Genomic DNA, 17,772 nt, shown 5'->3' with positions numbered 1-17,772 from the left:
CACTCACCGTTCGAACCGGTACTCAGTATTACAACGCTAGAATAACTGATGACTTGGTGGGTGGTACTTTTGGATTTCGACCAGGGCATAGTCGGATTTTTTATAGGTGATGAAAATGTTTTATATATTTATATACTTTGATATAAATGAAGGAGCAAGAAGAAAAATAATTTACAGAAACAAAAATAAATAAAAACGACATAGACATTTTTAATTTTTTTTTAATCCACAATTTGGCTTTACTATTGACACTACGGTGTTTATTAATTGTCAGATCATAGACAATTCGATGTGAAAAGAGGCCATAAAGCTCGCAAATTATATAAGAACATCCAATTGTATCTGCCTAATTAATATAATCTATTTAACAATTTTGATATTTTTTTTTCATCATAACATGATCGACGTGTGAGGTACAAGGTACAAACACTTGATATAAGTAAAATAAATTATATAATAAGTAGTTAATAAATTCATTAAACAATTCGCATTGCATGTTAGTAATTAGAAGTAGATGATTACAAATATTTGTAATTGTCAAAGGCGCGGTGGCGCAGAACACCGACTTACACACGGCGCGTCGGCGATTCACTGTGCAAGCGCAGCCCAAATATTTCCATAGTTTTATCAATAAGCTAATATTAAAAATAGCATATTAATAACACCTGGCATTCTAATTTAAAGTGATTAAATGTATTTTTTTTAACATAATAGTATTATTTTTGTTATCAATCAGAGCCGATGCACGACTCTCTTGATTTCGTCAAGACCATAATTTTTGTTAACATCTCAAGTAATATTACCTATAAAAGTTATTTTTTTTCAATGAATCACGTTCATACGTTGTAAAATGAATAAAATTATAATCAAACCATTATCAAGTACCAAAAGTTATGCATAATATATAAAAATCCAGACTACATTATACTTATAATAATTATTTATGGAAAAAGTAGTTCTACTCGTATGAATTATTTAAAGGACGGCTAAATCATCTTAGATTATATTGTTTTTATTTTTTATTACAGCAGAGAACGTTTAAACCTACATATAACAAACATCTTTTTTCCAAAACGTTCCCTAAGAAGTCCGAATTTCAATAGTATTTTGAATTTTAATCAGTTTCGAATATGTTCTATTATTTTTGTCATATAAAATGCGTATCTTATTCGATAAATATGAATTTAGAAAATTGTTTATAATTCATACGAGCTTAATATTAAATATATCGACGGAATTGCAAATTGAAGGTGATAATTTTGTATTTCTATTTTTATAATGTATGCACTAATAGTATGTAGTATTCATAAAAAATAACTTCTATTTAAAGTCTATTTTAAACCGATAGCCCGATATAAGTAGGCCTTAACAATAATTTAACACTAAAAAGTAAAGCACAATTGAATACATAGAAATAAACTAAAATTATAATTCAATTAAATATTTTTAAAATAATATTCAAATTAATCATATAAATTGATCAATTACAAAGAAAATTAACTCACAATTTTGACTTGAAAATTAATAAACCTTAAAAATAAAAGGGAAACTTCGGTTTTATTAAGTTAATTTTTTTAAGGTGTTTTCAATTTAGCTGGTTTTAATTTCATTTATTCTTTGGTCAATTCTTTTTCAAATGTCATAATCGAAGTTAAATTACTTCACCAATGTCGCGTGTTTTTTATATTTCATAATATTCATACTTTTGCAGAAACATAACAGATTGCATTAATGTTGTAAACACAGTGTTGCCAACTTAAAAATTAAAAAAATAAAAATAAATAAATGATTTTATATTAAATAAAGTTAGTATAAAATAAATTAAATAATAAAAAAATATAGAGGAATTAATATAAATAATTATTTTGGAATGTTTAAGATGTATAATTAAAGAATAATTTAGAAGAATCTCAATTTTTTTTTATGGCAAGTCGACAGTTGGCAACAATGTTATATAGAAGACAAATTATACACTCAGTACTCAATGCAATTTACAGTGACGAAAAAGGAATTAGTTTGAATCAACAGATAACACAAAAAAAATAAAGCGATTGAAACTTAGCACACGCGCCAGAAATGAAACACTACTGTGCATCGTCTCCCTCAAACGTGACATATATTACGTCCTACTTGAATTAGGCCTTTAATTTTATTTTAACGCGTCCAAAGTAATTTCACTTCAAATTAACGTCATATAAGTATGTCATAAGTAATGACACCTTTACTGACAACCAAGATTACTTATAAGTGAATATTCAATAATATAGTACTGAATATAGTTAAATCTTAATTTAAAACATGCAGAATACACTTGAAACCGTATCAATAATGACATGTGTCATGTGTACCGTATGAAACAACCTTTATCCCTAAATATGTATATCAAACTTATACATTTGGAAAAATTGACTGACACGTTTTTTTAAAACATTGATATACATATCTTTTGATTTTAAATGGCAACACACTCATACAACTGTCAGACATGTAGTATGACCTGCTCAAAAAACAATTCAAGTTACCGTATAAACATTATAGGTTTTTAAACAATGTAAATCAAAGTTGATATTCGACGTCGAACTGTTATTGTAACTCATAACGTATATAAGCAGTGCAGAAGAGCATTAGAGCAGAAGTAAACTATCGTGGGCGCCGGTACAGCAACCGTTTACTTCTTTGAGTTGGAGGCTTTGTTAGATACGGACTCCTTCAAAGGTATCTGAAAAATAAAATGTTATATTTATTTGACAATGTAGATTTATGTTTGATAAATAATGATTATTATTGAAATCTATCTGGCTCGTTTGGATTTTTTTTTTCATTTATCAAAGCAATCTTTTCAAACATCGTATAATAATATTCAATATCAATTTGAAAATATGGACTAATGAAACAGACCATAATGCTTATTTGTATTAAAATAATATATTGAAAATGATTTAAACATATTGTTCTCAAAAATAATCTTCAATAATTTTTGGGTCCGTGTAATGAAATTATACATACACTGGCGCGCTGGTCCTCCATGCGGCCCGCTTGGGCGCGCATTATGAACGCGAAAAAGTCATCGTCCAGTTGGGGACGTTCCTTGGGCTTCGCAGCCGGTAGCTCGGAGCGTTGATCGTCCAAACGGGAGCCCTACAGAGACGTTATTAACGCTATCATAAATAATATCAGTAAATTTAATATAATTTACAACCTGTATCTTTGCAACATTCAACAAGTCGTTATATTTTGTAAATATAGTGTATTTGTTTAATTTAAAAAGTATTAAGCCTGTTGGTTTAAAATTATATTTTTATAGAGACAGACCTCAAACCCCATTTGTAAAAGAGCTACAAAACTTTTCTCCTAAAATTTTCGTATTACATGTAATTACTTGAAAAAAAAATGTTGTATCGACATAAGTATTATCTGTTAATGTCACTTACATATCGGATTCTATTGAAAACAAACACAAACTACGCTGCAATATTGAAAATTTCAATGTTCATATATTTATTGTTACATATACACGTCTCTTGATTTACTGGAAAGGCTTTGATGTGAAAACTCAATTTACGCGCTTTGGGGGTAAGACTGACATGACGTGGCGGTAAACGGCGTGACACCGTCGCTCTACTCGTCTGCATTGAGTGTGCTTAGCGAGTTAAAAATATACAACGTTGCTAAATATTTATTTTTTATTTTAGTTTATTAACGAAAGTCTTTTTATTTATTTCTATATTTTATTTATTGGTTTTCTCTCAATGATCATCAATTAATTTATACATGTATTTTTATCCGTGATCTACGTCACTTTTTCCTCCAAAAACTGCGCGCCAGAAATGTATTTATTAAAAGTGAAAACCATTGTTGCAGTCGTCGCTGGAAGGTTAGCTTGGAGTAACGGTGAGTGCAGCAGTACTACGTAAACAGCGAATAATTAATCTCAAGACTTACCTGAGGCGGACGATGAATCTTCTATGGCCTGGTTTATTGCATTATATAATTAAAGGAATTAAAGTCTTTTACCTGCACTCTGGCAATTATTTCCATAAAATCTTCTTCAGGCCGGGTACTGGTAGTCTGTAGGGGGCGAAGGCCGGGTAGAGAAGTGGCCTTGCTCACCTTGGAAGTCTTCTGAACTGGGCGCAACTCTGCACGCTGGGAGTCCATTCTTTCAGATTGAAGTTCAGAAATCATATTCAGCATCTCGAGCATCCCATCTGGGGGACTGTAACAAAAATATTAATGGATTTACATTGAAACATCAATGACGATGGTCCAAAAGATGATCTTACGGGTTGTCCAAAAGTTCAATTTTAGATATATATATTTATCTAACAAATCTAATGTTTATATCGTAGGCATGCTATGAAATCTATTCAATACAATAAACTGCAACTGTTTTCAAACAAGTTCGCAAAGTTGGGTTACACACCAATATCAAATAATAATTATATATATACATCTACTCACTCACAAAGCCGCTTTCGTTAACTAGTCTATCGTCGAATACCAATATCAACTAAATCACCTGTAGGTATGGACCCAAAATATATTTATAATTTTGAAGTGAAATATCCGCGCTATCTGTCGCTCCGGTGGTAAGACGAACTCGTATGTCGTAGCGGCAAACGGCGTGATGCATTTGTATCCTGTATCCGTCACGCTCCCTCATCGCCATCTTGTGTGCGTGCAAGGCGCGTATACTGTACACTTAGTTGCTACATATTATTACAATAATTTTATTCCATATTTATTTATTAGTTTAGTTAATAGAAAATTATTTTATAAACAATCAATTTCGATGTTTCACAGATGCCAGAACTCACGTGACGACTACATTTTTTTAAACCTATCAATTCTTAGACATTCATCATTAAGGTAAGGCATAAAAATATAAGCTAAACATAAAATGTTTTATAATCATATTTATATGATCATTTACGAACCGTAATATTTTTTTAATTCATTTAAACATACCAGATTGTATCGTGCCCGAACCAAATGTTTTCAAAACTTCATCAATCGGTTGAGTGTAAGAAATTGAAAATTATGTTACTTGACGTTGAGCTAAACATACAAGTCAATGTAGACAGACGTAAACACGGCTATCGCGTGGTGATCTCCTTAGCCAATTGACGAATTAACTTCTATATATAAAAATAATATTGAAGTATTAACTTCTTAAGTTGTTATTACGCCGCTTACCAAGGGATCTACAGGTATTATCCTTAACAATTACAATGTCTCACATACGCATAAATCAAAAGCACAAAAACAGTCTAATCAAAAGACGGGTGCACAATCCTTATCACGTAATATTACTGCGATTAATCGTGCGACTATAAATATACAGAATTTTTAAAATCAGTGTGCACGTTATTGGTGTGATTAAAAATGTATAGCACCGACATAACAGACTAAGCTAACAAACCATATAGTTCCCATTAGCAGTATAGCATGCAAACTATTTTATTCAAATTGACGGTAATCGTAAGCTGCTTACACGTAATATCTAGGAAGCAGGTCCTTTAAAAGACAATAAAAGATACAGCCGTTAACAGCGCCAAGTGCTTGGAAAATGTTAACGTTAGTCGCTTAGATTTTAGACAAACTTAATTTAGCTCACGTCATATGTAAAAAAGGAAACGTATATTTTATCTACGTTGTTTCAAAATCGCCCGATATAGGAGGTAAAAGGAATTTCTAAACGTAGATTTCCCGTCGAACGTTGGAAATAACCAAATGGTGAAACGTGTAATTTTTTTTTTCTTTTTCATATCCTTCTTTTAGTTTAAAATAAACGTGCGGAATATAGGATCTGGTAAATGGTTTTATTTACTTTTATTAAAACAAACTGAATCTTTAACTGCATGTAAAATACATTTTATTTTTTAATTTAATTTACATGTACCACGTCGAATATGGATCGTTCACGTGTTTTCGAGAAAATTTAAGAGCGACTCGATTGGTATTTTGTTTTTTACGAATTTCGTAATATGATGTATTTCATTAAAATTTAATTATCATTATTTTCGATAGTTCGAGTTCCCCAAATTTCTGTTACGTGGAAATGATTAAAAAGCATAATTCGGAAGACCTGCTGTTTCCCATTATTTTACAATTACATTAGATTATAATTATTATTATCATCGGGCAATTTTCCGAATTACTCAGACGCGTGTTTTTCTTTTTCGATCACACATATTCTATACACAAAGGAAGTTAGCCCTGTTTTAGATAACTTTACAAATCATACGTATTCTGTTAATTATGCGTGTCTGTTATCTCTCATCGTATAGGTCATTGTCCACCTGGAGGTATTGTCAATGGCAAGTACCTTGGACAAACTCTAGGTAGCCAATTAGTAGCCAAGCAACCGATACAATCATATACCGTGTATATCGGTTATTGTCCAGACACCCTCGCATTGATAATAATAGTACGACGTGTGCGTGAACATTAAAGCGACAACCCAAAGGGTCACTCGTAGTGCTTAGATATACTAATGTCTGCTCAGTTAACTCAAACAGACCATAACCTTTATTGCAATTTGAGAAATCACATGAATTTCCATGAATCGAATTGTTTACTCAGCTCCTTAATTCCATATTTGAATTAAAAATGCTCGTCAATAGCTACCAAACGAAATAAAAATCGTTTGACGTCCAGAACAAAAAGATACTGAACTGTTTTGTCATTGCCCATTTATAAAGGGATAATTGTAAATATTGCTGTAAGCATACAGTGAAGTTACTGTACATATGAAACATCTTTGTCATAACATCTCGAAGGGAACATCGAGCGCACAGATTGCAAACAGCCAGAAACGCGTGCGTAATTTTTGATGCGTGAATTGATTTCAAGCTATTGTTAGCGATTAGCCCTAGTCTCCAATGCGGTGTTACGTCAGAGGATGTCATAATTAATGATATCACATTATTATATATAATGATTACAATCGAAGCTATTTATTTTACATTATTATGTACTTATAAAATTATTTTTATAATTAGTTGTTTAATAATTTGTTAAACTTTAATTAATACTATTTTATTTGGCACACTATTTAAGACTGGAAGAAATACATATACATACTTCATTTTTTAAAAAGATTGATCTGTCACAAGAAATAATGAGATGATTGCGGGGGATTGTAAAATATATTTGTTGGAAAATTATGTTCTGGTCTCTCGCTAAGGTTGTCTTAGAGAATTTCTGTCAGCCCTCTTTTCCATCTTTGCACAGAGACGGTGAGTCATTGGCCCATACCGCGAAGGAGAAAGCTGATCTTTTAGGCTCTCTCTTCGCGGCGAACTCGACTCTAGATGACCGAGGAAAGTCACCACCAACAATCCCGCGGTGTGATACCACGATGCCGGAGGTTACATTCCGGCAAAGTGCAGTTCGTAAAGCACTTCTTTCCTTGGATATTCATAAGTCGAGTGGACCCGATGGCATCCCTCCAATCGTGCTACGGACTTGTGCTCCCGAGTTGGCACCGGTCTTAACGCGTCTTTTCCGGCAATCCTATGCATTCAGCGTCGTCCGGAACTCCTGGAAGACTGCTTTGGTGCATCCGATCCCTAAAAAGGGCAACCGCTCAAACCCGTCCAATTATAGACCTATAGCCATCACCTGTTCTCCAAGGTAATGGAGTCCATTATTAACTGCCAGCTCCTGCGGTACCTAGAGGAGTACCAGCTGATTAGCGACCGCCAGTACGGTTTCCGTTGGGATCGCTCAGCCGGTGATCTTCTAGTTTACCTGACTCATAAATGGGCGGAAGCAGTTGAGAGCAAGGGGGAGGCATTAGTAGCCAGTCTGGACATAGCGAAGGCCTTCGATCGCGTGTGGCACAAAGCGCTTCTTTCGAAGCTTCCTTCCTATGAGCTTCCCGGGAAATTATGCAATTGGATTACCAGTTTTTTGGCAGATCGGAGCATCAAAGTCGTTGTCGACGGTGCATGCTTAGCCGCCACAGCTAGTATAGGAATACTTGGCTTCGATATTTCAAGCCTCGTTCAGTTCCGCGGTCAATTGGAAAGCAAAGCCAAATTGGCATCAAAAAAGCTCGGTGTGCTCAGCAAGGCAAGACAGTATTTCACCTCGGCCCATCGTCTAAGACTCTACAAGGCACAAATTCGGCCACACATGGAGTACTGCTCTCACCTCTGGGCGGGTGCTCCCCAGTACCAGTTCCTTCCATTCGACCGTATCCAACGTAGAGCGGCTCTAATTATCAACGATCAAGCCCTTTCCGATCTGCTTGATCCTTTGGCTTTGCGTAGAGATCTTGGATCGCTCTGCATCTTCTACAGAATTTATCACGGGGAATGTTCCGATGAATTGTTCGGATTAATCCCGGCTGCTGAATTTCACCTTCGGACATCTCGCCAAAATTCAAAATATCACCCACACCACCTAGATGTCCGAAAATCCACAACAGCGCGATTTTTAAGACATTTTCTGCCTCGTACAACCACTCTGTGGAACCAGCTTTCGCCGGCGGTTTTTCCGAACCGATACGACTTGGGAACATTCAAGAAAAGAGCGAACTCTTTCCTGAAAGGCCGGCAACGCACCTGCAATCCCCCCGGTGTTGCAATGTCCATGGGCGATGGTAGTCACTTTCCATCAGGTGAGCCTCCTGCTCGTTTGCTACCTCTAACATAAAAAAAAAACAGTGCCAACGTGGCTCATTTCGATTTAAGTACTTGAAATTAATGATTAAATTAATTTAATTAAAAATAGGAATAAAGTATTTACTTGATATTATAAACAGTTATAATGCATAGGTTCTGTGTTCAAAAGCCCCAGGTCGGGCCGATAAGAGTTAATTTAAAATAAGAGCCCGGAGTCTGGAAGTTTAAGGTGTGAACATTCCCGAGTCTCGGAAAGCACATAAAGCCGTCGGTCCCGCGACTCGTCTCTTTCCGGTAGTGTCGGATGTGCCGTGCCATCGGTTCATGAGTGATTGAATAAAGAGTGCACTTGAGTTTGCGCTCAACTTGCACAGTATTACGCTGATGTCCTGCGTAGTTGTTTGATCTCCCATTAGATTACCGTGACCGTAATTGGCCGGACGACATCATTATCGGGTTTTAGTCGTTATTCATAAAATAATTATGTCGTAGATATAAATAAAACCATATCCTTTCAGTACAAAGATCAAAGTCACCAATACCGATAACCTAGTTAGACTTGAGAAGACTCACCTCTACCAAGGTTTGTCTCTAAATAAATATTTTAAAATTGAATAAAGCCCCACTCCGAACTAAATATAAAAGCGACAGAGAGCTTCGACTGCTTATGATATTCTGACCTCCAATCGATTTTTAGTCATTCAATAAAAAATGCAACAAACGAAATGTATATTTATTGTGCACACGAAATTGCAATCACAATAATTATAATACTCTCCTAGGCTGAGCGAGGATTATTATCGATGCTTTTAAGGGTTTAAAGTTTTATATTCCCCGCTTCCTGTGTTCAAGGTACATACGCTACTCGTCGAGGGGCAGGAAACTAGCGAGTGACTGTGTTTTGTATCTTTTATGTATTTTTTTTTGTTTTATTATCGAGTAAGAAGGAGCTTCGGTGAGCTTTTGTAATTATTACGTTATCATTATTGTGAGTTAAGTAACCTGCCTTTAATGCCAACCCATATATTATTCACAACATGGATATTTCTATGTATGTATACGTAAATTATTATTGACGTTCTTTTTGCCGTGACTTATACTTAATGGAGGTTATCATAAGGTATTTTAAAATTAAAATTGACTTTGCATTAACCACGTGCCCTTTGTTTTTTACAAAACGCACATTTATTTTACCAAATAGTACTTTATATTGAAAATAAATATAAGGGTAGTATAGAAACAATAAAATATTAAGAATACGTATTAGTTTCACTCAAATTTTGCACTATAAGTCTTTATGGAACGTAGATGAGCATTAATTTGTTAAAATTCATTCACTAACAGGTTAAAATGCGGATGAAAAATTGTATGGAAATAAGTCATTTCTAATGTAGCCACATTTTCATATTAGAAATATAAAAATCAGTATTTAGATTTATGATAATGAGTTAAAGATAAATCTTAAGGCTTTGTCGAATATTCTTCACCTTAGAGATGAAATTAATGAAAATTTTATATAAATAGTTTACATTTTTCAGTTTTTAAAATATATAGTTTTTAATTTATATTGCCTGCGCTGGTGACAGGAGGGCTGGTTCGTGTTTAGCCCAGAGGATCGGAATTGCGATTCAACGGGGAAATGCTGCTAGCATTATTGCCACCATTCCTCGCGGTCAAGATTTATACAGTAACTATTTTTAATTCATATTTGTATATATTTAAGCACTCATTGTTATCAATTCTTATAATAATAAATGCTAGCTCACTACAAAAAAAAAGAGTATTAATTATTTTATTCAGCGCTTTTTGAAATTAATCTTCAAATAGGCCTAAATTAGAGACTTGTATCAAACTTCGCCATTTATGATGTTACAAATATGAAAACCGTTTTTAGGCCCACTAAAGCGATCTTGAAAATCCCTGAAGGAGATAAAATTAAGGATGAAAATTTCTTTGGAAGTTCTTTATTATCAAAGTCAGTAACATGGAAATCGGTCTGTATGCTTCTGTTTTTGAGTAAAACACAGCTATTATAGCGTTTTTGAAAATTTATTACCGAAGAGGATGCAATTAAATTTGTTACAAACAGAATAAAATATGGTGTCAATTAATTCCTGTGTGTTTAATCACGGAGGCAAGATCTTTGGTACAGGATGTATGTTTTAAACGATGTCTTTTTAGTTAACATCAATTTGAGAATTTTGAATAAAAACTATTTTCATAATTTGATTAAATATTTTCGCCGCTTTTAGTGATACGTAAGCTTCCTTTAGCATTTTAATAAGTTATTGTGGCAGTCTCCGTTAATTAATAAGCATTAATTTCAATCATTTTTTGGTACCGTAACCGTGGTAAAATTAGGATATTTGCAATACAGATTATCTAAAATTTATAATACTGAAGAGAATTTATTATTGGGATATCCCATGTAGGGTCCCCGATTTTTTAATGGAGTGCGGTGTTAAAATATATATATATTTTTATATAGATTTACAATGCTATATTAAAATGGAATAAAAGCATGCACATCGTATAAGAGGTCAAAGGTTTTAAAACAGTGGCCGTTATATGAATTTGGTAATTTTGAAAGAAATATATTCAAATCGCCGATCCGATTATTTCATATAAATTAGGACAAAATAGAAAATCGCTTTACTATTATGGAACGAATAAAAATGCAATGCAAGACATCACTTTAAAATATTTACCGCTCAAATTTTTGTAAACGCAAAAACTTTTTTTATAAAATAACGTTTAATTATTTACTATTAAACAGTAAATTATCAAGATGCTCAATGTAAAATTCGCATTGTCGATACATAATTTTCGCTGCACTTAAATAATTCTTTAAAATTACACATAGCAACAAATAATTAAAATTACAACTTACCACCAATCTGAAGTTTGGCTGGACGACTCGAAATATTTCGTGATGCAAAGGCATGATCCCATAGTATCCAAAAATCAGATGCGATAGGGTTTTTAAAAATTTTTAACTACGACGAACTTCCGAACTGAGATCGGGAAATGCGAAGGGTTGGTTAGTGCATACGCGAGGACGACGCCAGCCGGAATGAGAGCCTAGGTATCCTATAATACGCGTGCTGCTGCACTCAGCTCGGGCAAGTGCGAATTGTCCGCTGTGTGCGCTTACCGGAATCGCTGGCCCGCGCAGCCTGCGTAGCAACTAATCCAGTTATATGCATATCCGTTTTGATTTACTTACAATATCGATGTTGTTTTCGATGATATTATTATGTTTAAATTATATTCATCTTGATTTCTGATGATTTTCATTTATAACGTTTTAGTTAATTGGACATGGAGCTACTGTAAATCGATTTTACACTCATGGTAGATTAACATTTAGATTATTGTTGGTAATTTAATCGTAAAAATATTTATTTCGTTTTTGAAAACGTGAACGTAATAATTTTATATTGTGTCCAGACGATATACGCCTCCCGTCAAAGCGACCTACGACAAGGGGTATGGTTATAATATGTTTGACAAAGGATCGGACAACATATTTAATAAGATCTCAGCATTTTGTAATAATTTAGTATTAATTGTTTATAGTGTTGCGTAACTCAGTTATGTGCTTATCATATTACAATATAACGCATTTTTTCTTTGTTTAAATAAGTATTTATATAAGTATGTTTCATACAAACACTTTGAATAATTTAATAGGCTAGTAAAATTGTCTGTGCTGTTGTGCCAGTTATGTTACGAGTTCAGAAGTGGTTACGATTTTACAGAACCATTAAGGCTATTTTGATGTATCTTTTCGACGCTGAAGTTGAAATTAATTTTGAACCATTATAACATTGTGTTTAAATTATTAATTGTTGCCATTAAATAATATTAAACTAGACATTAAATACAATTAGATTAATATTCCTTTACGTCGGCTTTGTAACTTATTTCCATGGTATGTTTTAAGGAAACGACGACGAGAGGGCGCGTAGCTTCGTAGCTTGTTCTTTGTCCATATGTAGGACGCCAATACATAGCTTATTAAAGCTACTACATTCAAAGTGCGGCGCTGCGTAGCAAGGGTTACAGTAATCATATCCTAGAACCGTGATGACTATTACTAAATTTTTTTTGGGTGACGTGAAAGAACGTGAAATATTCATACGTTTAAATAACTTACGCGATAACACACACACATATATATATATATATCATCCACGTTTCGCATGGCCATTTGGCCGCCTACTTTGAGAGTTAAGATGTTCTGTCGCTTGTGCAGGCACGTCTTAGTCTCCACTAACCACTCAAACCGGAACCCAAAAATACCAAGTATTGCTGTTAAGACACTACCATAGACATTGACGCTGTAAGAAATTTAAACTATCCATTACATTGCCAATGCGCCAACCTTGGGAGTTAAGATTTTATGTCCTTTGTATTAAATAAACCAAAAAAAATTAAGCATAACTATAGTAAAGTATAATATAAGGAAGAGACCCAAGAGACTGATAATCGCTTCTAAGTATTGCTCTTTGGCGGTAGAATATCTGACGAGTGAGTGGTACCTAGACGGGCTCGGACAAAGCCGTACCACCAAGTCTTTGACTCGTTTTAAGTATAATTTTTATAAGAATTATTTTATATTCAATCATAATAAAATTATTAGCAAAGGTTTTTAATTCGATGTTTGAATTATACTAAAATACAAATAAAAATTAAATTAAACATTTTAGCCATGACAGAGGAATTCTTATTACAATAAACATTCGACTTTCGATACCATTATCTATCGCGCATTTTCTGTCTGTCTGTCTGTCAGAGCTGAAACGTTAGACCTAACCTAACTGGACGACAGTGCGTCTCTAACGAAATAACTCCGATAATAATCATAATAATATGTATGTGCCCGACCCAGTTCTCGAGAATGGTTGTATCACATTGTACTGGGACCGATCTATAATCACTGACAGGACTGTTGTCGCCAACAAGCCTGATATAGTGGTGATAGATCGGTCAGAGCGCCGCACGATAATTGTTGACGTCACCATCCCTCATGACGAGAATCTCGTGAAGGCTGAGAAGGATAAACAAATAAAATATCTTGACTTAGCTCACGAGGTTGTCGACATGTGGGATGTGGATACAGCAGTTATTGTGCCGATAGTCGTTTCAGCGAATGGCCTAATGGCCAAGAGCCTCGACCAACACCTTAAGAGGCTCTCGTTAGGCAGCTGGGTCAAGGGCCTGATGCAGAAGGCAGTACTCCTCAGCACGGCGCGTATTGTGAGGAAGTTCCTCTCTCTGGGGCCCTGACCACTGGTGGCTTGGACCTTGTTCCCGCCACTGGTTGGCCTCTGTATTTTATATTTTTAAATATATTTTATATATTTTGTATTTTATATTTAAAAATATATTATGCATGAGTGTAAATAAATAATAATCTATATATAATAATATTATACCTGTAACTTATTTAAGTAGACTTATAAGCATTAATCTCTACGGTGCGTAGTTTAAAAGCGTTCCAATAAATACGTAATTTCCGAAGTCGCTAGTCACACGTGACGTATAAACTTAAAAGTTCGACTTAAAAGATTCGCTATTCATAACTCAAAAAATATCACTTACTGATAATAATAATAACGTTAAAATAATAACTATTTGTATTATATATATATTATGTATAAATATATATATTGAAATAGATAAATATCTGTATATAGGCCATCGGTTCATGGCCCTGTGTGGAAATCAATGAATACTACCAGCACTTTTTTCTTATCCGTATATATTTTCCGGATATATCCTTGTATCGTGCAGTAAATATTGTTTAATGTTTGTTTAAACATAACATTATAATTTTTAATAGGATTTTCTTTAATATATCTTCAGAATTTTATTATAGATACACATTAATTGCTACAAGAAAGATGAATTAATTATGCGGAGGCAGAAACATGATATTATAAGTTTAATTTACTTTTCGTGGGAACTGTTTCTGTAAATAAATAGTAAGTAAGCATTTAAAACAGTTTTAAGTATTCCGTTTTTCCACAAAATACAGAAAATAGTCTCGCGCTCTGAAAAACTCGAAGTTCGTTTTAGTCCTATCGGACAGACAACTGTAAAATAAACATCATATAAAAATCGACTAGTATCAATATGAATTATTTAAACGAATATTAAATTATATTATCTAAAATACTGAAACAATTTCGATTACATTGAAGCCACTATTAATGTCACCTTATTTTTTTATAAATATAAAGTAAATCATTTATATAAAAACCAAAAAAAGAAAATGACCTAAAATTGGTCCTCGGAGAATCCCTATTCTTAGGAGATTAACAGCTTCCTTTAATGCAAACTATCACGTTGTTGGTGTCGAGAGCTTTTATCTTACCATCGTAAAGTTTTTCTGACAGAGGATTTTGGTGATTCACATTTTTTTTAATATTCAATTAATACCATATCAAAAACTTATTTATTTAGTATATAGTAATCGCAGAATTTTTATCTATCAATAATTAGTATGAAATAACCTCTTTGATTTTTTTCTACGTGCCATGAAATACAAAAGTAAAAATTATAACTTGTTATCGTTCTATAAAATTGCTGGCCTGGCCCTAAATCTGGTAAGTTTGAAGCAAACGATCGTTTCGTACTTGGTTAAGACTTAGTACCGACTACATAAAGAAGCAAGCTGCGCTAGCGACTCTTAGTGAAAGACTAAAGATCCCATATAAGCAAGTCAAGTTCAAGCAACGTCCAGTCACTTAATGGTAGTCACACTTTACTTGGTGGTAGGGCTTTGTGCAAGCCCGTCTGGGTAGGTACCACCCATTCATCAGGTATTCTACCGCCAAATAGCAGTACTCAGTATTGTTGTGTTCCGGTTTGAAGGGTGAGTGAGCCAGTGTAACTACAGGCACAAGGGACATAACATCTTAGTTCCCAAGGTTGGTGGCGCATTGGTGATGTAAGGATTGGTTAATTTTTCATACAAGGCCATTGTCTATGGACAGTGGTGACCACTTACCATCGGGTGGCCCATTTGCTCGTCCGCCTACCGAAACAATAAAATAAAAGTCAGTGCCCCACACCTTCTGTTTCACAATTCATAATATTTTTTACATCGGTGCTTCTTTAGCTACCGCGTAAAGGTAAAGTAAGCATTTAAAGCAATACATTTTAATATTTTAAATTATATATGAGATTAATTATTCATAGTCATAGAGGACAGAAGTTGTTGCCTATGGCATTTGTAATATGGTCCTGCGAAGTTATTCATGTTTTACAAATAATCCTGTACATTGTATTGTTTGTCACAATATATGTCAGCAGCATTTTAGAATTTCTCCCACGCGACGTATATTTGCCTCAAAGCGTCATTTATGACGAAGTTGGTGTGAAATATTTAAATTAAATACTTGAAATTGTAAGTATAGAAATAGAAGTATTATTAGCCGGGATCGCTTTTGTTTCGAGCTTTAGCAGTAATAGCAATTTCATAAATAAATATTTAGCTATTTTGTTTTTCGTAAAATGAAAAAGGTACATTTTCAAAAATTTATTTAATTCTATTAAGTTTAGTTATTAATAATAGAAATGTACCACGTTGCAGCTAAGGGCTGGCCAAGAGCGCAAACTTCAGGGGGGCGTACTTTGCAGACGCACAGCCTGGGAGGCCGCTAGGACCCAGATACAGACAATTAAAACACTATGCACTTAATAATGATAGGCGCCACAGAACACCAACAGGCAAAATTGATCACTCGAACACTCTAGGGACGCATAATTCAAATCTAACTAAACGCGCTCATGACCCTAGTTACGAAGCTGGAAATAATTAAACACATTTTTCTTGGTAGGTACTATTAATAATACTGATGGCTATCATGTCAATGCGTGTGACTGTATGCACGATTTTTTGATGTAAAAGGTAGGCGGACGAACAAATGTGCCAACTGATAGTAGCTGGTCTCCGCCACCTATAGACATTTTCGCTGTAAAAAATAGTTGGTGTCAAAATGCATGCGTTCTTTAGACCATTCGAGAAATCATATCGTATACTGGACCATTCGAAAAGGTACAGTATTTATTGAAAATAATTTTGACGGAAATTAAATTAAAAAAGGGATAAGACTCATCATTAATGGAATATTCCTTATGATAGCATCGGAGATGAAGAAATCGATATGAAGTTAAAATCAAAACGAGAAACTCCCATATCAATGAGAGTAGACAAGATATACCATGAAGAATATAAGCGAATGTAGGCACAGGAAATCTAATTTTTATCATTGCACGTGATATTGTCAGCAGCTTTTTGTCCATTGCCGCTGTCTGTTTAAGAATTTCCGAATAATTTATGATTTTTGTGAGTGAACTCACTTGCGGTTTCTTAATTCATGTTTAATGTAAATATTATATGGATAGTAATAAATATGTAGCTTTCAAATTGTTATGATATGTTTAAGGTGCGCCTTATATTAGTACAGTACATTTTTACTTGGGGCACCTATATTATTAAATTCTGTACCACGACGCCGTCTTATGATTCGATTAATAGATTCGTTTAATTTATTTCCTATATACTACAACTATTTTATTTTTTTAAATAAAATAATCAGGCGGACGGGCACATGGCCCACCGTAGTAAGCGGTAACCACTATTAATAGACATTAGCGTTGTTAGAAATATAAGCGATTTTTTACAATCGTCAATGTTAAGCCAACCTTGGTAACTGAGATATTATATACCTTGTGTATGTAGTTACACTGGCTCACTTGCACTTTAAACCAGAACATACCAATACCAAGTATAGCTGATTGGAGGTAGAATATACGATGAGTGGGTTGTACCTACCCGGGCGGGCTTACATGAAATCGAAAAACACTTCGTACTGTTTAAGAAATTACCGTATATTATGAGTTTATTTACGAATTACCCGCTATATGGTCAGTTGGCGTATAAAAGCGTGTCAGAAATGTTTCAAACTTTCCAAATACCAGCTATATCAATTATACATAATGTACAACAAAATTCATAAATTCTAGCTGCAACGAACGACTGTGAAAATGTACAAAATGCTTGTATTAAATATAGTAGCCCAGTATCAATACTCTGAACCCAATGATCCCAGTACGAGAATTTTCG

The 17,772-nt window shown here is 34.0% G+C and overlaps 1 protein-coding gene across 2 annotated transcripts in view; it reads right to left on the bottom strand.

Annotated features, from left to right (window-relative positions):
- Window positions 1-207: 207 nt before the first annotated feature.
- The window catches only part of LOC113404102 (G-protein-signaling modulator 2), a 40,483-nt gene continuing 22,918 nt past the window's right edge, over window positions 208-17,772 (bottom strand). The window contains exons 8-10 of one of the 2 annotated variants that reach the window (XM_026644865.2): window positions 4,015-4,216; window positions 3,007-3,138; window positions 208-2,719 (exon numbers count right to left, since the gene is read on the bottom strand). In XM_026644865.2, coding sequence (XP_026500650.1) covers window positions 2,669-2,719; window positions 3,007-3,138; window positions 4,015-4,216 — 385 coding nt within the window. In that variant the 3' untranslated portion in view covers window positions 208-2,668. The remainder of the gene's footprint in view (window positions 2,720-3,006; window positions 3,139-4,014; window positions 4,217-17,772) is intronic. The other variant, XM_026644866.2, reaches the window with a different exon arrangement.

This window comes from Vanessa tameamea, chromosome Z (assembly GCF_037043105.1).
Source record: "Vanessa tameamea isolate UH-Manoa-2023 chromosome Z, ilVanTame1 primary haplotype, whole genome shotgun sequence".
NCBI lineage: Eukaryota > Metazoa > Arthropoda > Insecta > Lepidoptera > Nymphalidae > Vanessa > Vanessa tameamea.
The sequence above is the reverse complement of the archived record's forward strand: the minus strand, read 5'-3'. Positions and strand labels throughout refer to the sequence as shown.